The 24,504-nt window shown below is 34.5% G+C and overlaps 2 protein-coding genes across 2 annotated transcripts; both read right to left on the bottom strand.

The window, feature by feature from the left end:
• Window positions 1-1,004: 1,004 nt before the first annotated feature.
• LOC130219471 (killer cell lectin-like receptor subfamily G member 1) lies at window positions 1,005-11,715 on the bottom strand. The gene is made up of 6 exons (XM_056451885.1): window positions 11,635-11,715; window positions 9,702-9,806; window positions 8,350-8,406; window positions 8,181-8,246; window positions 7,514-7,650; window positions 1,005-1,254 (listed from the first exon to the last, which is right to left on the bottom strand). The coding sequence occupies exons 1-6, from the start codon at window positions 11,702-11,704 to the stop codon at window positions 1,078-1,080; spliced, it is 612 nt and encodes a 203-aa protein (XP_056307860.1). The 5' UTR covers window positions 11,705-11,715; the 3' UTR covers window positions 1,005-1,077.
• A 3,210-nt stretch (window positions 11,716-14,925) lies between these two features.
• On the bottom strand, window positions 14,926-20,338 carry LOC130220563 (C-type lectin domain family 4 member E). Its single transcript, XM_056452798.1, has 7 exons — window positions 20,268-20,338; window positions 20,081-20,179; window positions 19,772-19,837; window positions 19,588-19,671; window positions 17,880-18,016; window positions 17,411-17,529; window positions 14,926-15,172 (listed from the first exon to the last, which is right to left on the bottom strand). Exons 1-7 carry the CDS (start codon window positions 20,326-20,328, stop codon window positions 15,013-15,015), a joined length of 726 nt encoding a protein of 241 aa, XP_056308773.1. The 5' UTR covers window positions 20,329-20,338; the 3' UTR covers window positions 14,926-15,012.
• Between the last annotated feature and the right edge of the window lie 4,166 nt (window positions 20,339-24,504).

Here is a 24,504-nt window from a genome sequence, read left to right as displayed (position 1 = left end):
ACAAAATACTCTGCAGGTTTCTCTGGCTTTCGTTTAACCACATCAACCAATTAACGGTGCATGCAAACTTTCCAGACAGCTGGTTATTATTTATGGTGTTGGGTAAGCTTCAAATCTTCTTAACATGATATTTATGTTAACGTTTTTTAAATATACAATTAATTTTTCCAAATAGTTACAGACCATACAACGAAATCCTTTGATGATGATTTATTGCAAAGTTTACTCTTCAGAAAAATTAACTGAAGTAAATCCACTGTTAGCAATAGATAAAGAGAGGAGAGCTCTGCAGAGAGACTTTACTGTATGCATTGAAGTATTGCAATTAGAACATTAACAAATGACTATGCGTTTGTTATGGAAAATAGACAATAGGAAGTCATTTTACATATAAAATAAAAAATAAATCTAAACTAAAAGCAAAACAGGGGAATCTGTAATTATTCAAATGACTTAAATGTGTTGACTTAACACACAGACACACTAAAACCCAACAGTCAACTTTATCAAATGAAATGAGTGTAGTTAACTCAAAAGTGTACTTCAACTTAAATGGAGTATGTTCACAGTACTCATATACATTCGTTTTTTTAACGCAAATGGTTTGTAGCAATTGGTTTCTTCAAACGGTTTGAGTTGCCTTAACTTATTGGGGTTTACAGTACTCAGTTGGTTTGAGTTCTCTTCATTTATTGGGTTTTACTGTCCTCAAATTGCTTCGTTTACTCAAATGGATTAAGTTCACAGTACTCTTTAGGATTAGTTTTTGAACTTAAATGGTTTGTTGCAATCGGTTTTCTCAAATGGTTTGAGTTACCTTAACTTTTGGGTTTTACAGTGCAGTTGATTTTTTGTTACACAGTCTTGTGGATTCTCATTTGAAGTTTTTAATGTGAAAAACAGCATGACATTTCAGTAGATTCCCATATCATACATGAAATAGTATTGGGATGTTAAAGCAAGTAAACAGAGGAATATCAAACATGAATAAAGGTTTACTGTTAAGAAGAGATCTTTCCATTTAGTTAGATAAATTCCTCAAACCTGTTTTAGTTTTTTTATTAAGTGTACTGAGGTCTATTTACGGCAAGGGATCTCACAAATGCTCTTCTCTTCTCTCAAACAAGAAACGTCCTCTTGTGTATTTCCTTTTAATGCAGCACAGTTGTGTTGTTTGTGGTCCAGATCTGTTCGGTTCCCGGACCAGTAGAGATCAGATTCACCAATAGCACACAGCATCCCAGCAAGAAATTCCTGCACCACAATCACAATTTTTAAAAAGAATTGTGAATAAAATACAAAAAGTAAAAAAATAATAAGTAAAGTATTTTGGCATTTGGGGGGACACAGCTCACAGCAAGTAGGTCGCTGGTGTGAGTCCCAGCTGGGTCAGTTGGCATTTCTGTGTGGAGTTTGCATGTTCTTCCTGTGTTGGCGTGGGTTTCCTCTGGGTGCTCTGGTTTTCCCCACAGTCCAAAAACATGCGCTAATTGAATAAACTAAATTGGCCGTAGTGTATGTGTGTGACTGAGTGTGTATGGGTGTTTCCCAGTACTGGGTTGCAGCTGGAAGGGCATCCGCTGTGTACAACATATGCTGGAATAGTTGGTGGTTCATTCTGCTGTGGCGACCCCTGATTAATAAAGGGACTAAGTCGAAGGAAAATGAATGAATGAATTTTGTCATCTGTATTTATTCAGAATTTCCAATTTTTTTTTTTAGTAAACAGATTGTTTTTTTTATACCTGGACTCACATTTGTTCTTCTTTTAAAACAATGTTTTTTTTTTTTCAATTAAAAGATTGACTGCAAAGTTTATTATATGATTTTATTATTTAGTTACACTTTAATGGTCTCTTTCAGGCATTCTTTTAATTACTGTAAGCAACCTTAGAGCTGCAGTGGAGATCAAAAATATATAGCAACATATAGAGATGTTTCTCGGAAATAATGTAAAGAGCAACTTTATCTGTTTTGTTGTATAAAGGTGGTTCATTGTGTTGCCGAAAAAGCTTCTGAAAAAACACGTGCTTTCAGTCTGTAATGTACCTGTATAAAAGACACACTTCCTGCTACAGAAAGCAAAACAAACCATGACACTTCACCTCCACCTTTCACTGACTTATTCACACACACTAGCTTCAGTTTTTGATTAAAAAAAATGAAACCAAAAGAACCAAATAAGATCAAAATAAACCAAAATAAGAATGAAATGAACTAAATAACATCCAGATCTAGTTTATGATCCAGATCCAATGCTGCAGTAAATCTGTTCTTTAATGTGACCAAGAGAGTACATATCACACTTCTCTTTATCATCCTGCACTGATTACCAGCTTACTAACAGAACAAGCAGACAGGCTTTGTGCCCTCTTCCCCTACTTGTTTCCTCGTGACTACATCCACTTCAAGAGCCTATGGACATTAAGTGAGCGTTTTACTTTCCAGAACCTTTACATTTACTGTTCCTTGCTGGTGATTTATTCTCCGCAATCCCACATGGATTGTTGAACACCAGAGTTGGGTGTAATGTGTTCCACAGTAAAGCGTTACTGTATTCTAATTACATTTCTGGGGAATGCAGTAATGTAACAAATTACATTTTAAATGTGTGTAATTAGATAACTGTTACTAAAGACAATGTAATTGCATTACTTACTTTACAAATATATAGTTACAAATATTACATTGTTATGTTTTTCAGTGAATATTAAATGACTGAAAGAGCTGCAGTATATTTAGCATTTTTATAGGTATATTTTATATGTTTTTTAAAGTAACTTCAAAGTAAAGTAATTAGTAATCTGATTACTTTTTACATTAAGCAATTAGTAATGTAAGGGCAGCCTGGTGGCGCAGTGGGTAGTGCCGTTGCCTCACAGCAAGAAGGTCGCTGGTTTTAGCCGAGGCTGGGTCAGTTGGCAATTTTGTGTGGAGTTTACATGTTCTCTCCATGTTTGTGTGGGCTTCCTCCGGGTGCTCCAGTTTCCACCGCAAGTCCAGAGACATGCGCTATAGGTGAATTGGGTAAGCTAAATTGTCCAAATTGTGTATGAGTGTGTGTTATTGAAAGTGTATTGGTGTTTCCCAGTGCCGGGTTGCAGCTAAAAAGGCATGCGCTGCATAAAAAATGAAGGGACTAAGCCGAAAAGAAAATGAATGAATGAATTATTAATGTAATCAGATTACAATTTTCCAGTAGTAGTTAGTAATTTGTAATCTATTACTTTTTTAAAGTAACTTACCCAACACTGCAGGTAACATTCAAACATTAAACTGAAACCTCATCTCTTCCGCAACTTGAATGCTTTATTTGAAGAAAAAAAATTAAAATAGCTCGTATTTCTTGAAGCAATATCAGTAGCTTTTTGTTAATAGCACCTCTTGTGTGAATTTCCTCTTTACGATGAATCGCTTAATGCCTTCCTCAAAATGCTAAATGATGTAATGTAAATGTGGTCAACCTGCAGTCAGAGTTTTTACTAAAACAGCTCACCATTTTGCAGTCAGTTAAAACTAAAAGGTTTGGCTGCCAGAGTTTGTCAGACAATTAATAATATTACTGCTGTTTGACAGATTAACACCAATAACAATTTTAATAATAATAATAATTTTAATAATTGTACTCAGTTCTTTTTTTGCTCATTTAATGTTCTTCAAAATGTAACTCATCAAACATGATTAAAAACACGTTTGTTAGGAGAACTTCAAAAAGCATTAAGGAGTGATCTCACTGGCACGGTGGTGCAGAGGGTACGGCAAGGTTGCTGGTTCCAGCCCCTGATGGGTCAGTTGCCATTTCTGTGTGGAGATTGCGTGTTCTCCCCGTCCTCCGGGTGCTCTGGTTTCCCCCACAGTCCAAAGACATGCATTCTAGGTGAATTGGGTAAGCTAAATTTTCCATAGTGTATGCGTGTATGTCCTGGTCCTCCAGGTTAGGGGTTGAGGGATGAGTGTTGGGCTAATGACCCACCTCGTAAAAATGAGATTTTATGAAACACCAACATGGTGCAGCTAAATATAAACTTCAATAACGGCCCTGGAAGTAAGTAAGTAAGTAAGTAAGTAAGTAAGTAAGTAAGTAAGGTTCCATAATATTAATTTCTCCGCCTCTTAGGATAGGGTTGATAAAATAAGTTAACATAGTCATCAAAATCTTTGCAGATATTAAGAAGATACTCTACTAATACTCTGCTACATTGTAAAAAAATATCCGTAAGTTTATGGTATTTTGTGATTCATGTTTTTATTTATTTTTATTTTTTCACATTTATTCATGCTTTAGAATGGTGTTGTGGGACCTTAATCTTTATTTCAACAATTTCTAACCTTGAAAAGCTCAAAAAAGTGACTTTTATTAGCATTTTAAATAGTTTTAAATGATCTACTGTCGTTGAGTCTGAGTTGTTGTTGAATATTACTGCACAGAAACCTTGTAATAAACTGCTAGAACATTTTCAGTTATTTAACGTTATTTATTTCTCATACTTTGTATTATTTCAAATTTCTAAAATGTCAATAAAAGTCACTTTGTTAAACTGTAGAGCTATTGTCAGCATCAAAAGTCGACAGAGCAGAGCTCATGGTCCCAATATGCAATTCACAACCATAAATAAATAGAAAATTCTTACGAAACAAAATACAAAAACTTTTAATTAACAGATATTGTTAGTGTAGTTGACATACTTTGAAAGTTGCTTATAATAAAACAATATCTAAAAGTGATCATCAAAATAAAGCTTTACTAAAACATTTGTTTATGGCTTTATAAATTACAATGTCCTTTATGAGAAAAATAGTTCATATGAAAGTTTGAGAAGAAGTTTTTAGAGTTGCGTACAAAGACAGTATGTCCAGCTATAGGAGGGCTTTAAAATCTGCCAGGGCTGAGCACCTCTGCAAACTGATGGAAAATAATCATAACAATCCTAGATTCTTATTTAACACCATTGCTAAATTAACAAATAATCGGTCAACAAAATGTTCCACCGCAAATTAGCAGTGATGACTTCATGAATTTTTTCAGTGATAAATAAGAAGGCTTTAGACAGAAAATAGGAGATATTAAACTTTCTGCACCGCCTTATACTTCAGATCCTGTAAACATTCCACTGAATCTAAATAACCTACAGTGCTTTAACATCATAGAACAGGAATAGCGAGACAAAATTATAAATAGCTCTAAACCAGCTACGTGTATATTGGACCCAATTTCAACAAAGTAACTGAAAGAATTGCTACCTGTTATATGAGAACCTCTTCTTAACGTTATCAACTCTTTTTTATCTTTAGGCCATGTTTCAAATCATTACAAGCTAGCTGTTATTAAGCCTATTATTAAGAAACCACAACTGGACCCCAGCAACTTAGCTAATTATAGGCCTTTTTCAAATCTTCCATTTATGTCTAAAATACTAGAAAAAGTTGTTTCTGCTCAATTATGCTCCTTTCTGCAGATGAACAATGTTTTTGAAGTGATTCAGTCAGGTTTCAGTGCTCATCACAATACAGAAACTGCATTAGTGAAAATAACCAATCATTTACTCTTAGCTGCTGACCAAGGGTGCATCTCGCTATTAGTTCTACTCAATCTTAGTGCGGCATTTGACACCATTGACCACGGTATCCTCATAAATCGCTTAAAGTCTACAGGTGTCCAGGGACAGGCTCTACAATGGTTTAAGTCATACTTAGCTGACCGTTACCAGTTTGTCAATATTAATGGACAGCCTTCACAAGTCAGCCCAGTAAAATACGGGGTGCCTCAAGGGTCAGTTTTAGGCCCTTTGCTGTTTACAATATACATGCTACCCCTGGGAGACATTATTAGAAGACATGGGATCAGCTTTCACTGCTATGCAGATGATACTCAATTATATATTTCAACTAAACCTGACGAGACGTCTAATCTGTCCAAGCTAACTGAGTGTATTAAAGATGTTAAAGACTGGATGACCAACAATTATCTTCTCTTAAACTCAGACAAAACAGAATTATTACTTATTGGGCCTAAATCCTGTACACAGCAGATCTCACAACTCGACCTACAATTACAGGGATACAAAGTTAGCGTAAGCTCTACTATAAAAGATCTGGGTGTCATACTAGACAGCAATTTAACTTTTAAAAATCATATATCCCATGTCACAAAACTGCTTTCTTTCATCTGAGAAATATCGCTAAGTTACGAAGTATGCTATCCATCTCAGATGCAGAAAAGCTAGTCCATGCTTTTATGACTTCTAGGCTGGACTACTGTAATGCACTGTTTGCTGGCTGCCCAGCATCCTCTATTAATAAACTTCAGCTAGTGCAAAATGCAGCTGCCAGAGTTCTTACCAGGTCTAGAAAATTTGATCACATCACCCCAATTTTATCCTCCTTACACTGGCTGCCTGTTAAGTTTCGTATTGATTTTAAAATATTGCTTCTTACCTATAAAGCTTTGAATAATCTAGCTCCTGTTTATCTAACCAACCTTCTGTCTCGCTACAATCCAATTCGCTCTTTAAGATCTCAAAACTTAGGGCTTCTGGTAGTACCTAGAATAGCAAAGTCGAGTAAAGGAGGTCGAGCCTTCTCATTTATGGCTCCTAAACTCTGGAATAGCCTTCCTGATAACGTCCGAGGCTCAGACACACTCTCCCTATTCAAAACTAGATTGAAGACCTATCTGTTCAGTAAAGCATACACTCAGGGCACCACTTAGCTGGCTTCCACAAAGGTTTCTGCACCTTGTTTATATACACAATGAACAGCAGTTACGCTAATTATTCTCTTTATTCTCCATTTCCACCTGGGATACTCTTCCCGAGGCCCTCAGACTATGCAGAGTCACTGATTCAATCCAAGACCAACGACGAGATGATCCCAAGGTTTCCATATCCTGGACCGGGCCGTATCCCGAGCAGCTACTGTGGTGGTCATGGAGGAGTGGAGAACATGAGACTGATTCCTGTGACGCTCCAGGGACAGACGAATCTTCGCTGAGCCCAGCTTCCAGCCTCCGCCGCTGAGACTGCAGCTCTGCACAAGACGTTTGGCCAGCGGAGAAATTAAAATGGTTGTGCCCAACTGAGCCTGGTTTCTCTCAAGGTTTTGTTTCTTCACTTTCGCCAATTAGTGAAGTTTTTTTCCCTCTCCGCTGTCGCCACTAGCTTGCTTGGTTCGGGATCTGTAGAGCTGCGCATCGTTGGATTTGCTCTTCAATATTTGGACTCTCAGTAGTGATTATTAAACCACACTGAACTGAGCTCAACTGAACTGAACTTAAACACTACAAACTGAACTACACTGTTCCACTTTACTATGACCTTTTATGTGAAGCTGCTTTGACACAATCTACATTGTAAAAGCGCTATACAAATAAAGGTGAATTGAATTGAATTTGACACTTGAGCTGACAAAGCATTTGCGAACACATGCTGAGCATTTTCACACCCAGACTCACTTCTCTCACATTTGTTCCTGTTCTTGTAACATGCAGATAGTATGGGCCTCCAGCTGTACGTACCTCCTCCTCTTTGTTGCTGATAATAACCAGATCTCCATCCAGACCCTGACAGTGGTTTTGGCTGGAGCTCCAGTTCCTGTTGTGGCTGGAGAAAACGTAGAAACTGCCGTTGCCTTTGAACCACTGCTCTGGCAAATCTATTCAGACACAGACAGTTGTTGATGACAATCAAGAGGAAACACACTTGAATTTTAAGCCTGTGGTTTAACAATTTTATAGCTTGACAAAAAGCTAACCACACTTTTACTGACACTAAATGCACTTCTAAAATATATTTGAATGCTGCCAGTCACAAGAATTGATATGTTGAAGAGTGCGCAGAGTTAGACGAAATTTGTACAGATTCACATAGCAGTCAGTGATTGGTTGACAAAGATACTTTAAATTATATTTCTACTAAAAATTTTTATTAGGTTATCATTAATTGACTCTCAAAGGTTTCCAACAGTGCTTCTGCCAAACACAATAAGAAATTTTGAAGAAACTTCACTAGCCACTGACAACCAAACTAGAGGGAAAAAACAATGTGGAAATCACTTGTTTCCATCATTCTTTAAAATATCTTGCATGCAGCAGAAGAAAGGGACTTTAAGGTAATCATTAGTTGCATATTACAAATAACATCCAGCAGCTTTTGCATATGGTGAAAAACAAGACCTATGTTTACCTGGGCAGAAATGTATTGACCTCCAGTCCTTCTCGTGTGTGCAAACTGGACCACCTTGTTCATGGTCTGAAACGGAATAATAATGTGTACAATTAAGAATCTCATATATTACTTGAGCAGTTGACAGTTACTTATCTTAAAATAATGGAGCATGCAGTGATCACTTTACCTGAATTTGAACAGTTTGTTACTGGCTCACAATGCGTACTTTTGTCTTTTGTAAAATCTGTAAAAGACGTAATGCTGAATTTCAACAAATGATAAAAATTAAGTATGTAAATATATCTCTGATATTGCACTATGGTAACACTTTATAATAACAGAACATGAATAATAATGTATTCAAATATAAACTAAAGATTACTTTATTATGAATTAATGATGAGTAATGTGTGCGCTAATCATGAACTTTAACTACAACTTGAATTACAAGAGTTTATGTGTAAATAACGGCTACCTTAATTACTTGTTAGAACATGTTGTTAATTAATGTATTAATTAGCATTTAAGTTTAAGTTTAATGTAACCAACATGAACTCTTGAGCTGTTAATGTATAATTATGTCATGCCTTTACTTGAAGGGGCACATCACCATTAACTCATCCTTAACTATTCATGAACTCTTTTGTTTAAAGCGGTTATGTTGATGTTGACAGAACTCTTTTCTACTGTTATTCATTGTAAACAAACTAGTTGGACATCTATAAGGAGTTTATGAGTAGTTAAGAATGGGTTAATGATGATGTGCCCCTCCAAGTAAAGTCATGATATATATAGACATGTCATGAGTTCATGATGGTTAAATTAAGCATAAACTAATGTGGTCATTGATACATTAATTAACAAACAATCATGTACTAACAAGTAATTAAGGTAGCCATTATTCACACATGAACTTATGTGACTCATGTTATAGTTAAAGTTAGTTCATGATTAGCACATACATTAACTCATCATTAGTTCATAATGAAGTGATGTTTAGTTTAAATATTAACACATCATTATTCATGTATTGTTATTGTAAAGTGTTACCTCTTAACCCAAACCATTGACTTTACTTGAAAATTGTGTGGAAATCCAGCCTGGGAAACGTAACCATCACAAGTAAACGTAACTATTTTTCATTTTGTCAGCTTAGAGGCAAATTCGTACAAATTAATATGAATTCAGAAAATGTATGATTTTAAAAAGTAGAAGGGCACACAACCCCACCCCTTAACCCAACTGTTATTGGGGGATAAGCAAATCGTACTAAATTGTACGAAGGAGATCGATTTCATATGAATTAAACATTAAATCAAAAAGTTACGAATTGCTGTGAGATAGCGTTGGGAAATTCAATGCCCTAAACCACTTAAGTGTTTACACATGATGAACTTAAACAGTTTAATTAACTTAAGATTCCATGTAGTTCTATGTTAATTTAATCTTTTGTTTTCCATCTTTTAGTAATCTTCAGCTGTTTGGGTCAAGAGTGTATGCAGCTTAATAATGGTAGAGTTCCTGTAAAGCAATACTCACAGAAATATGCCAGCATCCCATTTACCAGCAGAGACAGGAAGAAAAAAACAGCAAGAACCACCACACAGATATGGCTACATTTCTTCTCTCCACTAGATTTCTTTTCTACAATAAATAAATATCAATTTTAAAGCTGTAAACTCTTAGAGAACAATCTATAAAAAGAACTTTAATTTAGTAAAATAAAGCTACACAGGTTTTAAACAATGAATATGTTGTAAGAAAAAAAAAAAAACATATGCCATATATGCTACAGTATTTTACTGTTTAAACTCTCAAACTCTCAAATGTTATGCAGTTTTCTTGTTTCTACATAAAACCCATGTAAGAATTCTATCAAATGTTGTCCCGACTAGTCAGAAATGGCAGTTGTGATTGAGTTCCCACTTCCCAGCATGAATAAATCATACTGTTCATTTAAAGAAAAAAACTGAGAGAACATCTTAAAACATGAACACATCAATGACTATCCTCAATTATTTGTTGCTTAAAAAACAGATAATGGCTCAAAATCTTAGGTCTCAAACTCAATTCCTGGAGGGCCGCAGCTCTGCACAGTTTTGCTCCAGCCCTAATCAACCATGCACGTCTGATCCAACTTATCAAGGTGTTCAAGACTACTAGAGACTATTAAGCAGGTGTGAGCTGGAGATGGTTGGAGCTTAACTATACAGAGCTGCGGCCCTCCAGGAATTGAGTTTGAGACCATTGCTCAAAATGGTTAAAACCTGTCAGGAAAAAAAATCCCCAAATATTTGCATTTTAAACAAATGCACTTCAGCCAACTCATCAATTATCTTGCCAACAAGCAAACGGACGGTTTTAAACGATGTATTTATCAGCAACTTTATGTAAATCTATAGTTAAGTTGTGTAAATCTCAAATAAGTTAACTTATGATTGTATATTTTGTCAGTCTACCATCCAATACACATTGCCCAACTGTTGTTATGACTACTTCATGATTAATCTGCCATTGTACACATTATATACACATTCTGGGAATTTGGGACACAGGAACCTGGATCCCACTTTGCGCTTCTGAGCGTGTCATAAAACATGATGGAGTGTCAACTCAACATGATGAAGATTTCCATTCTCTATAGAGCTCGGTAATCTACGTCATGGCAAGTTTGTGGACAAACGCAGGAATTATTATGTATAAAATTATAAATATTATCTGTAGGAAAAAATACTGTTTTATAGTAATATTAAAAAAACACCCCACAAACACTTATAAAATAGACCATGGTGTATATATTAGCAATATCACACAAGTAGCAGCGTGATATCACACTGCTACGAGTGTGATATTGCGTTTTTGCAACAGTTCGACAGCATAATTGTGCATTTAAAAAAAGAAAATCAAACACAGACAGTCTCAGAAACCCTTTTGCATCAGGAACTACTTTTTTCCGTCATTATTTTGGCCTACATAAGGGTGCTGATTTTACTTTATCTCATGGCTATCAGCCTGTCAGATTCGAGAGCCAGACAGTGTTGTATAAACCTTTATAGACACTCTTTGGGTGTTTGAGAAGCTGATAATATGCATTCCACAACATTCTGTCTCCAGTGGTGAAGTGTAACTGGAGAAGAAGGAGATCAAATAAATGAATGGATTTATCCGGGTATCAATGAGCTGTTGCAAGAAAACATCTTCATTTTGGATTTTATTCATTACATATAGTACGAACACTTACAGTTTATTGCTAATGAGTGTATATGATACAAAAAAATCTATAGATATTAACGGGAATCAGGCTCCCTTGTCCTAAACACCCAGAACGCCTTGCAATGCTTGCAACACGTTCCCAAGTTCTATATGCAAGAAGATCAAAACAGAGCCCCATCCCTTATTTTTATAACCAGAAGCATTTTTTAAGACACTTGTAAACTAATTTGATCAAAGCGAAAAATAATCAAGCACTTACTTCCACAAGACTTCTTGTTCATCCATTTGGTGTTGTCATAAATATGATCGGACATGTCATGTTTCACCATTATAGTCAAACAGAGACGCGCTGCAGAAAGGTGATGAGAAGTGCTCTGATTAGTTGTCTGTGAGCGTCAATGTACATACACTAGTGGAAGATGTCATTTCCTCTCAGCCGCATGAGATTGTCGACTTCCTAGATATTGCTCTGTTGAAGTTTCTGTCTTTTCTCTGTATTAATTACAGAGATAGACACAACATAATTCAAAACACTTGTATTCAAGTACTAAATGTAACGTAAATTTAAGTCAACACATAAGAAAGAGAAGTGCTCTCCCTCTTATAAATGGATTATAACCCCTGTATAACCCTAAATAAAGAGCAAAAAAACTTAATTTTGTTTATTATTAATTATTTATTATGTATTTTTATTATTTGAGATGACATACAAACTGACATTTGACATAAATGCTTTAGAAACTCATTAAAAAAGTGATCCCAAAGAGGAATACAGTATTCATAATAATGATATATCTTACAAAATCTTTTTATTTTTATCTTGTTTAGTTTTTGTTATTAAAAATAGGAACAAGATGCAAATAGCAAGCAATATGACATAAAAAGACACGTAAAATGAAGATTGCTTTGTGCTTTTCAGATACAGCAGTCGGTCTCACAACATATTTAATTATCGTCAAGTCAACGTTTATTCATAAAGCGCTTTTTAAAAACAAGAAGTGCTTACCAAAGTGCTTTACACACATACACCATCTAAATCAAAGGACAAATACAACAGACATACGACTCTAATATGTTATAAAGTATTAAAAATGTTAAAAAAAAAAGCTATTAAAGAGTACAAATGGTTTTAACACTTGATTGAAAACAGACCGGGTTGTGGCCTGCCTAACACGGAGAGAATTCCAGCATTTGGGGGCAACCACTGCAAAGGCACAGTCCTCCTCTGGTTTTTAACCTTGTGCATGGAATAGCCAAAAGTAGCTGATCAGCACATCTACAGTACATCCGGAAAGAACTCATAGCGCTTTACATTTACCCACATTTTTTATGTTACAGCCTTATTCCAAAATGGATAAAATTCATTGTCTAGTCAGGATAGAGGGAAAGATGAATGCAGCAAAGTACAGAGACATCCTGAATGAAAGCCTGCTTCAGAGTGCTCTTGACCTCAGACTGGGGTGACGGTTCATCTTCCAGCAGGACAAGGACCCAAAGCACACCGCCAAAATATCAATGGAGTGGCTTCACAACAACTCTGTGAATGTCCTTGAGTGGCCCAGCCAGAGCCCAGACCTAAATCCTATTGAACATCTCTAAAGAGATCTGAAAATGGCTGTACACCGTAGCTTCCCATACAACCTGATAGAGCTTGAGAGGTACTGCAAAGAGGAATAGGTACAAATTCCCAAAGGCAGGTGTGCCAAGCTTGTGGCATCATATTCAAAAAGACTTGAGGCTGTAATTGCTGCCAAAGGTGCATTAACAAAGTACTGAGCAAAGGCTGTGAATACTTATGTTCATGTGATTTTTCTGGGTTTTTATTTTTTATAAATTTGCAACAATTTAAAAAAATCTTTTTTTTACATTGTCATTATGGGGTATTGTGTGTAGAATGTTGAGGAAATATATGAATTTAATCCATTTTGGAATAAGGCTGTAACATAAAAATGTGGAAAAAGTGAAATGCTATGAATACTTTCCGGATGCACTGTAGGTGCCCTTGATTGTATGTACAATTGAATTCATGAAGACAGGTATCTTGGAGCTAGTCCATTTAGGCATTTAAACACTGTAGATTAAATTATAAATTAAATCTGAGTATTATAGTCCATCAAAACACAAAAAAAAATCAAATATTAGGAACACTCATACATCAAGGATACATATTTTAAATACATCATAGTGAAATATGTGTTGTGTGTGTCTTCACTGTAAAAAAATAAGTCTTAAAGTTTTACAAGTTTAAAATGTTTTAAAACAGAGCATGTGTGTAATGAACTTCATCAGCACAGCCGCGTGTCAGAACAATTATAAAGGAAGACGCTTCAATCTCGGTTTGTGGATGTTAAATCAGGTTTATTTTGTACAATAACATAACAGATATCCATACAACAGTGGATATTAACCTGTATCCTGTCACATATGCGAACAAAAAGAGTGCAAAGCTAAACGAGCTCTGTCTGTCTGTGTGTGTGTGTATCTGTGTGTGTGCGCGAGAACTTTGTAACATTGTGTGCAACTCATCGTTGACTCAACTCAACAAATGCATCAAATATTAATTGGTAAAGTTCTTACTGTAGTATTTCTCACAAACGCTACATGAGATCTGCTTCCTTTGTGTCTGTTTGTTGTCTGACGCAGCCGAGGGAGGAGATTAAGGCATTCTGAAAGGCACGTAGAAACGGTAGGCGGGGAGGACTAGCCTTAAAGGTGCAGTACAACAAAACAGCCTTCTGGAGCAAAAATGTATAAAATAAAAACTTATAAAAGCTATAATAAATAATCTGATGGGTGTTTTGAGCTGAAACTTTACAGATACATTCTGGAAACACAAAAGACTTATATTAAATCTGAAATAAGAGGTAACCTAGGTGCCCTTTAATGAGTTAATCAAGTTAATCAACAGTTTTTTGTTTAGTTATACAAATTTTAACTTAATTTTTAGTCAGTTTGACAAATGTAAGTTGAGATGATTATAAAGGTTTCTTTGATTCAACAACAACAACAAAAAAATGCAGTGTTGTCAATAAAACCGAAAGTTAAATTGCATTAAGGCTTGGGTCACAAGAATAGCCTGCTCTGTTGTTAAAATGTTCAAAATGGAAAATAAATATATACAAAATATGTCAAGTAATCTAAAAAGAATCTATTTGTCACTTTACTATTGGCTAGTCTACCTTTTATGTTGGCTCTTAAGCTTCAAAACCATCACCACCTCTTTTAATTGGTCACACTTTATTTTGATGGTCCATTTGTTGAATTTAAGTTACATTGCATCTACATGCCAACTAATTCTTATTAGATTATCAGTAGACTGTTAGGTTGTGGTTAGGGTTAGTGTAAGTTGACGTACTTGCAAAGTTTCTAACAGTCAGTTAAATGTCTGTTGAAGGAGCAGTTTCAGCAGATATTAAGCAGACAGTCTACTAATACTCAAATAAACCATCAAAATAAATGTTACGTTTTAATTTTTCAGCATGTTTTACAAATTATTCATGACACTAAACAGTGATATTATTGAATAATTATTTGTACCACTTTCCTTTAAACTTTACATTGCACTTTGAGGTGTTTAAAAAAAGAACATTTCAAAAGAACATGTAAATGACAAACAGAACCCTTTTTATTAAGTGTTTCATTCTGAGCATGGAATTTCACAAATGCTTCTTTCCTTCCTCAAGCAAGAAACATCTCCCCAGTTTGCCATCTGAATTCTACCATTCAGAACAACACAGTCTTCACCCAGAGGATTCGCATCTTTGTTGTCATCAGGCAGTTTATCCCAGAAACTGAGAATAAATGAATGAATGAATGAATGAATGAATGAATAATGAATGACAACTGTAAAATAACAAGCTGCCATATGTCTATTTATACCATTATTTTAATGTCACTGAGCACTTCTTGTAAATATATATTGTATTCATATTCTTAATATTACTTTTTATTTTCATATTTAATTTTATTTTTTAAATTTGTGTAACGTTTCAGTCATTTTGTTGTATTACACATTTAGTGTTTAATTCAATCCACATGGCTGATTTTAGCAAAACTTTGTTGTTGTTTTTGCAGGGTAAATCAAATAAATATATCAGGATAAATCATATACAGGTAAATCTTCGATTATTTTCCGAAAGAAAGAAAAAACTAATAAAACAACACACATTATATCACGATTATCTCTAAAAATAATGTTTTGTGTGTATTCATGGATATTTTGTCTTGAAACAATTTACTAAGACTTAAGTAGACTTTAACCCCTTCAGGCCATGTGTCTATAACAATGAACATCACATGTCAGTCTATGTTTTTTGTTGTTCTTAAGCATTTCATCTAATGTAAAGGCCTGCAGTCCATGAGAGTGGATGATTGTCATCTAATCAAAAGGCAGTAAGGCTCGGCATGTTGTAATTTGAAAAAAATCCACTGAAAAGCAGCATGGCATCACTTTACTACAGAAACAGACATAAGCCACACAGTTTTATTCATATTTATTGATATGTTAGCAAATTGTATGTAAAAACAAGGGATTGCACTCACTAATTAAAGTTTCAAATCTTTTGTAACATTGCAAGCTTTAGATCAGGATTTTTTTCAAATATGTCTGTCCATTAGGATGTTCAATGGGTTTAAAATCTGTTACTGAAATGAAATCTCCAGTAATGAACTTATGTATATAGATGCAATTCATTGCAGAAATAATTTCATATACAGAATCTGAAGGTTCTTGAACATATAGCAGATGGAAATATCTCAGATGTGGACATTATGTGGAGTGATAAGGAAGATGAAGATAAAGTTTATTTTAAACAAGATGCAATCAATACAACAAAAACCTCAAAATTAAAGTAAAAATTTTACAATCTTAATGTTTGTGATTTTGAAAATAAATTTTAACATTACACTAGCAATCATGTATGTTCTTTTTCATTTTATGTTAGTATAATGTTCAGGAAGTAAAACTGACCTGATGTCCATTGAACTGGACAAAAAATATATACACTTAAAGGGTGTTGAATTTTTATTATTATAATTTGGTCTCATTTATAGGAGCCTCAAGAACTGTAAAAACATACTTTTATATTTTTCAGAAACTTGGTACATAATTGGAGTCTGAAGGGGTTCAGATTTAAGTAGACCTTAGGTAGAATATACTTGACTGTTTGTGCCTTCTGAATCAAACATTTAGCTTCAAAATAATTAAGTGTAATTTTCATCTTTATGTGTGCGTGTGTGTCAAATAAAACACTGGTTACATCAGTTACAAAAAGGAAAAATAATCTTTAAAGCACTCACAGAAAAAGATTTGATTTCCTGCCTGCTAGTGATTTCACTTCCTCTGGTGGAAAAACACAGAAAGGCTTTAAGGCATGTCATTCTTTTCTCATCAATTTGTGCTAAATGTTTAGCATTCGCCATTTGACAACTAATTACATAATCTGTTATCCCTGTAACTGTGATATTTCAGTGAATTTCTCATTCACATTTTAAAAATGATAACAAGCACAAATTACCCAAATTCTCTTTTAAACATGCCATGTGGTATCAGGTTTGAGGTTTGCTATTCCAACTATTCCAGCATGTATTTTTTACACAGCGAATGCCTTTCCAGCCGCAACCCAGTACTGGGAAATACCCTTACAAACTAATTCACACACTCACACTCATACGGCCAATTTATTTTATTCAATTCACCTATAGTGCGTGTGTTTGGACTGCAGGAAAAACTGGAGCACCCGGAGGTACCCTGGCCAACACAGGGAGAACATGCAAACTCCACACAGAAATGCCAACTGACATTTTCCATTTGATAGTGTTTTGTGTAATGAATGGATTCAGTTTTTTGTATATTATACATTTGTTGTATATAATTCCAGTTGAAGGAACTCTTGAAATTTACATCCAAATGTTGTAATGCATAACATAAAAGCACAATATATCATAATAAAAAAGAAACTAATTACAAATTTAAAGTAACCTTTTACACTTCAGATACATTTATCAACACAGACATATAATAAAATAATACTTGCCTTTTTTGTAAATTGGTGTCATCCACCCACCGCCAAAGACCTTCAATCTGACTATCAGTTAAACCAATCCAAAATAATGCATTCTCACCAACAGTGTGGACATGTTCAGCAAGAGTTTCCTACAAAGACAGAGGTTATTTAATCAACAGCTTGTTTCATGCATTAAAGAGACAGTTCACCTAAAAAAACAAAGATTTATGAGTTCATTTTTCTGTTAAACACAAAGAAGATATTTTAAAGAATGTTGAAAACATGTAGCCATTAACATCCATAGGAATACAAATACTACGGTAGCCACTGGTTGCCTGTTTCCAACATTCTTTGTGCTCAAAATAAAGAAACTCAATCAGGTTGAGATCAAGCGGAGGCTGAGTTAATGATGATGAACAAATTTTCATTCTGGGGTGAAGTGTATCTTTTGTTTTCACTGAAAAATAAATGTAATTCTGTAATATAATATCTGTTGTACCTGTTCTTCATGGCTGTTGATGATGACCAGATCTGCACCCAGATCCAGACAGCGGCGTCTGCTGCTGCTCCAGTCCATCACATCAGAGGAGAAAACATAGTATCTGCCCTTACTTTTGATCCAAGTCTCTGGAAAATCTACAAATGTGGAATGTTTAAGGCAAATATTAATGTAAATAAAAATATCAACCAGTAAGTTACGCTATACATTATCAATTGCAAACATTTTCTGCATTACATGTTCTCCAAAATATTATGTTTAAATGTGCAGATAATATGTTTTTAAAAATTAAACATGCTCATTTGAATACATTTCTAGCACAAAAACTTTTACTCTTATGAAGTAACATTCTATAGTTTTGCAATTTTGTTCAGCATATTAGAGTCGAATGTTTTGGGAAAGTTATTTTCCTTACCCCATAATTCAGAATATACTGCAGACGTCAGACAAACTCAATTTTGACTGAAATTTTAAATATAATCAGACAATTGATGTGAGAACAAAACCCTCCATTAAACCTTCAGAATACAGATCACTATTTACAATAAGGTTTCAAACTAAGAATGAGCAATACTTCTACAGGATACAATAACCATAATTCAATATTTACTAATGAATTAAAATGTGCTTGCTAATGTTAGTTAACACGAAGTAACAATGAACAGCTTTAATTTTTCACTTATTAACAAATATGAATAAATCCTGCAATAAATGTGTTATTTGTATTAGTAAATATAATGAATACAGGAACCCATTTGTGAAGTATGACCAATAAGTTTGGTGTATAATAGCACTACTGAAGATTTTTGGCACGATACGGAGGGAAAATAAAAAAATAAAAAAATTTAGAAAATGGCTTTCAAAATTATGTATTGTCATTGAAACCTAAAGACAAAAAAATAATAAAATGTGGTAAAGAAAACATTTAAATGTGTATTTTGAAATATTAATTTCCACCAAACACTTTATGAAAGCATGCCAATGCCTCAAAGAGTTTTTAATTATTTGTTCTAAATACAGTTTAAGTCAGAATTATTAGCCCCCCTGTTTATTTTTTTCCCCAATTTCTGTTTAACGAAGAGAAGATTTTTTTTCAACACGTCTAAACATAATAGTTTTAATAACTCATTTCTAATAACGGTTTTATTTTATCTTTGCCATGATGACAGTAAATAATATTTGACTAGATATTTCTCAAGACACTTCTATACAGCTTAAAGTGACACTTAAAGGCTTAACTAGGCTAATTAGGTTAACTAGGCAGGTTAGGGTAATTAGGCAAGTTACTGTATAATGATGGTTTGTTCTGTAGACTATCGAAAACAAATATAGCTTAAAGGGGCTAATACTTTTGACCATTAAATGGTTTTTTAAAAAATTAAAACTGTTTTTATTCTAGTCAAAATCAAACAATTAAGACTTTCTCCAGAAGAAAAAATATTATCAGACATACTGTGAAAATTTCCTTGCTCAGTTAAACATCATTTGGGAAATATTTAAAAAAGAAAAAAAATTCAAGGGGGGCTAATAATTCTGACTTCAATTGTACATATTGTGAAGTATAAAATTGTTATCTGTCACTTTTTTTGTATGCGAATCCAATAATCTGCAACTGTTAATGCATTATTTACTAAATTACATTAAATGTATTTCTAATGTTTTTGAAGTACTTTAAATTCATGGAAAGTAACATGGGAAAAGGACTTGCTTTTATTTGGACAGTGAAGTGGCTGAGTGTGGTTTTTCTTGTCCTTCTGAAAGATCTCCCTGATGCGAGCATTGTCATCAGTGTCTAGCATAGAAATAAATACAATTATAAATCAGATGTGATCAGCTTTGGTTTATTATTTGTGTATTACCAAGTAAACATAGAGAATGTGGGGTTTGTATACTTAAATATGAGCAGTTTGTTACTGGTTCACAACTGATAAGACCATCTGGCCCATCACTGTAATAACCTGTAAACAACAACAACAACAAAAAAACACAACATATTTCTACAGTGTTTGAGTTTCACTCAATCTGAATTTATTTAAAGTAATGAATTTGCATGGTTTTAAGTATAATAACCATGCTATATTAGCAAACTGTGAATAGAAGTGATTTTTTAAGTTCATGTAGAATAAACAAAAACTATTTCAGCGTTATTGTGTGAACGTTTTGTGAACTGTAATAAAATGTAATAACATGAGGATACTCACACAAATAGGCCAACATGCCATTAGCCAGCAGAGACAGGAGGAGACCAGAGAAAACCCCCACACAGACAACAACTCCATTTTCAACACAGCAATTTCTATCTTAAATAACAATAACACAAAACATAGTTGTAAAATAAAACATCAAAGTGAAATGAATTGTTTTCCCCTTGCCAAATTTTGCACTTACTTCCACGTTTCTTTGCTGATTTTGAGATGGATCTTGTATTGTAATATACAGGCTCATCCATCTTAAAGATCGTAAAAGCTATGAAATGTTTAAAGAGAAGTTTTCATGCAGGATGGGTTTAAACGTGTGATATTTCCTGTCATCATTTCCTGTGTCATTATTAGTAGTTGAAAATTGTGAGATGGTCAGTGCTAGTTATTTGCGTTTATTATTATACTGCACCAAATTAGCTTTTACCTCATTGCCAATATCATACTCTAACTGCAATCCTAAATTAATTTTGATGTTATCTTTTACGTTAGGGAAAAAAAACAAAAACATTTTTAGTCAATTTACTGAAGCGGAGGCCTCTTGCTGTTCACAGTTCACACAGAGACGTAACTGATAAAAAAAAAAAGCAGCAACCACAGACATTTAGACACACTTCAAAAACTGACATTTAACACTGCAGGTTATTTGTTGTTCAATTATAAAGCGTTATCATTTTATCTTTTGGACATTTTTTTTTTCAATTTCATTGCAGTCATGATCATTTTTGGTGAAAAGATAATTAAAACACTGTTATGCACTTATAATTGACTATTTGAAATATAGCACTGTTCAAAATGTATCATTTTATGGCTTTTAAATTACTTTCCAAATTATTTATGTACCGTTCCATAGTAAATATTATAAGCTCAAGAAAATGGGGCGCCGTGGTGGCACAGTGGGTAGCACTGTCGCCTCACAGCAAGAAGGGCACTGGTTTGAGCCTTGGCTGGGTCAGTTGGCATTTCTGTGTGTTTTCATGCTCTCCCCTTGTTGGTGTGGGTTTCCTCTGGGTGCTCCGGTTTCCCCCAGAAATCCAAAGACATGCGGTACAGGTGAATTGAGTAGGCTAAATTGTCCGTAGTGCATGTGTGTGAATGAGTGTGTATGGATGTTTCCCAGTGATGGGTTGCAGCTGGAAGGGCATCCGCTGCGTAAAACATATGCTGGATAAGTTGGCGGTTCATTCCGATGTCGCAACCCCTGATTAATAAGCCGAAAAGAAAATGAATGAATGAATGAAGCTCAATAAAATATAGAAAATCCAGCAAAAAAAAAATCTGTAATTTAATGTCCGATATTTGAAGTTTTATTTTACATAAAATATCAGACGTTAAATTACAGAAATTTTAAGTTCTTTTTTACTGAAAGTTTCTGTAAATTAACAGTTTCTGTCCAATATTTTACGATTTTTTACATAAAAGTTGAATTTAACGTTCAATATTTTACGGAAAGTTTCTGTTATTTAACTTCCAATATTTTACTTTTTTTTATTAAGGAAAATTTTTGTACTTTAACGTCTGATATTTGATGTTTTTTACGTAACATTTCTGTAATTTAACGTCCAACATTTGATGTTTTTTTATCAACATTTCTGTAATTTAACATCCTATATTTTACTTTTTTTAATTACGGAAAATATCTGTAATTTAACGTCTGATATTTGATGTTTTTTACGTAACATTTCTGTAATTTAACGTCCAATATTACATTTTATTTTTACAAAAAAATTCAGGAATTTTATCATCCAATATTTAAGTTTTTTATGTAAAATTTCTGTAATTTAATGTCCAATATTTTACCCCAATTTTTCTGGGAAGATTTTTTTTACAGTGTAGTTCAAGATTATCTTACATATTAGAAACTTTTTTAATCAGAAGTTTGACTGTAGTCTTTTGGTGTAATCTGTGAATAATTATAATTAAGAAACTGATGCAGAGAGCAAAAAACAAGCAATATTTTATGAGATTCTCACAAAATAAAGCCAACACCACATCAGCCAGAAGAGACAGGAAGCGGAGAACCGACAGAAGAACCACCATACTGACACAATCTGTCTTGCCGCTGAAACATGCGAACAAATCAGAACACTGTGAAAAAGTATAAAGTATACTTATATATATATACACACACATACAGTTAAAATTATCAAGCCCTCTTTGACTTTTTTTTCCTTTTTAAATATTTCCCAAATGATGAGAGCAAGGAAATGTACACAGTATGTCTGATAATATTTTTTTCTTCTGGAGAAAGTCTTATTAGTTTTATTTCAGCTAGAATTAAAAGCAGTTTTTATTTTTTAAAAACCGTCAAAATTATTAGCCCCTTTAAGCTATATTTATTTGAGAAAACATTATGATTGTACACAAAGTGTCTGGATATATTTCTTAAGTTTTTAAAAGCCAATTTTTGCATGACATATTAAGAGACATTAATAAAAGTCTTACACATTGGACAGAGTGATTTTGAGACATTCTTCTTTCAGAATAGGGCCCAGGTCACTACATGATGCAAAGTTTTCTGACTGGTCTACAGAAGAAACTCAAACTATTTGGAACAAGTGGAGAAAGAGCAGCAATGACAGAATTTCAGTTTTTTGGACGAACATTTTAAGCAGCAAGAGTTTCAGAACATCAGGTATAAGTGGTACTAATCAGACATCTAATTTACAAGTGTGACATTTACCTGGAGTTAAAAGCTGTATTTACGACTGGTAACATGCGGTTATAAGAGCAGTTAAATGGGAATAAGTGTTTGAAGCTCTCTAATGTGACACACTAGGTTTCATGCACAACACAGTGCAGTAAACATGACAGTCATCTTGTGTGTAGCCTTCATCGTTAGAGAGAAGTAAGAATGTCAAATTTTCTTATTTCATACACACTGCTAAACACACAGACTGTAAATAGGCATGGTTTCCTCTGTAGCAGACAATGAGCAGATGGTAGCTTAGTTTAGGATCAGATTGAAACAGACACATTTAGACAGTAATAAATGAGTGCATAGAGTGTATATAATCTTGTACAGTGTGATTGAGCTGAAGTGAGACCCTGCTAAAATTTCAAGATTCACCATTTCCTGCTCCAGGTCTAAATGTGTGGAGTGCAAAGCCCTCAGTTCAAAACACCCTGCTCCTGCAAATCAAGTTAAAATAAAGTTTCCATTACAAGCAGGCAAATACACATACATTATATAAACTCACTGGCCACTTTATTAGGTACACCTGTCCAACTGATTGTTAACGCAAATTTTAATCAGCCAATCACGTCAGCAACTCAATGCATTTGGGCATGTAGACATGGTCAAGACGATCTGATGCAGTTCAAAGCGAGCATCAGAATGGGGAAGAAAAGAGATTTAAGTGACTTTAAGCGTGGCATGGTTGTTGGTGCCAGACCGGCTGGTCTGAGTATTTCAGAAACTGCTGATATATTGGGATTTTAAAGCACAACCATGTCTAGGCTTTACAGAGAATGGTCAGAAAAAGAGGAAATATCCAGTGAGCGTCAGTTCTGTGGGCGCAAATGCCTTGTTGATGCCAGAAGTCAGAGGAGAATGGCCAGACTGGTTCGAGCTGATAGAAAGGCAACAGAAACTCAAATAACCACTCGTTACACCCCGAGGTATGCAGAAGAGCATCTCTGAACACACAACACATCGAACCTTGAGGCAGATGGGCTACAGCAGCAGAAGACCACACCGGGTGCCACTCCTGTCAGCTAAGAACAGGAAATAGAGGCAACAGTTTGCACAGGCTCACCAAAATTGCACAATAGAAGATTGCAAAACGTTGCCTGCTCTGATGAGTCTTGATTTTTGCTGCAACATTCAGATGGTAAGGTCAGAATTTGGCGTCAACAACATGAAAGCATGGATCCATCCTGCCTTGTATCAACAGTTCAGGCTGTGGTGGTGTAATGGTGTGGGGGATCATTTCTTGGTACACTTTGGGCCCATTGGTACCAATTGAGCATTGTGTCAATGCCACAGCCTACCTGAGTATTGTTGCTGACTCTTTATGACCACTGTGTACCCATCTTCTCATGGCTACTTTCAGCAGGATAACGCACCATGTCATAAAGCGCAAATCATCTCAGACTGGTTTCTTGAACACGTCAATAAGTTGATTGTACTTAAATGGCCTCCACAGTCACCAGATCTCAATCCAATAGAGCACCTTTGGGATGTGGTGGAACGGGAGATTCACATCATGAATGTGCAGCAACTATGTGATGCTATCATGTTAATATGGACCAAAATCTCTGAAGAATATTTCCATAACCTTGTTGAATCTATGCCACAAAGGATTAAAGCAGTTCTGAAGGCAAAAAGGGGTCCAACCTGGTACCAGTAAGGTGTGCCAAGCATACAGTTTGTATATATTCCAAATCAAACTTTTGAATTTATTTTTAAAATGTTCTTTAACTTT

This window comes from Danio aesculapii, chromosome 3 (assembly GCF_903798145.1).
Source record: "Danio aesculapii chromosome 3, fDanAes4.1, whole genome shotgun sequence".
In the NCBI taxonomy this organism is placed as follows: domain Eukaryota; kingdom Metazoa; phylum Chordata; class Actinopteri; order Cypriniformes; family Danionidae; genus Danio; species Danio aesculapii.
Note: the sequence above shows the minus strand (reverse complement) of the source record. Positions and strands in the feature narration are given on the sequence as shown.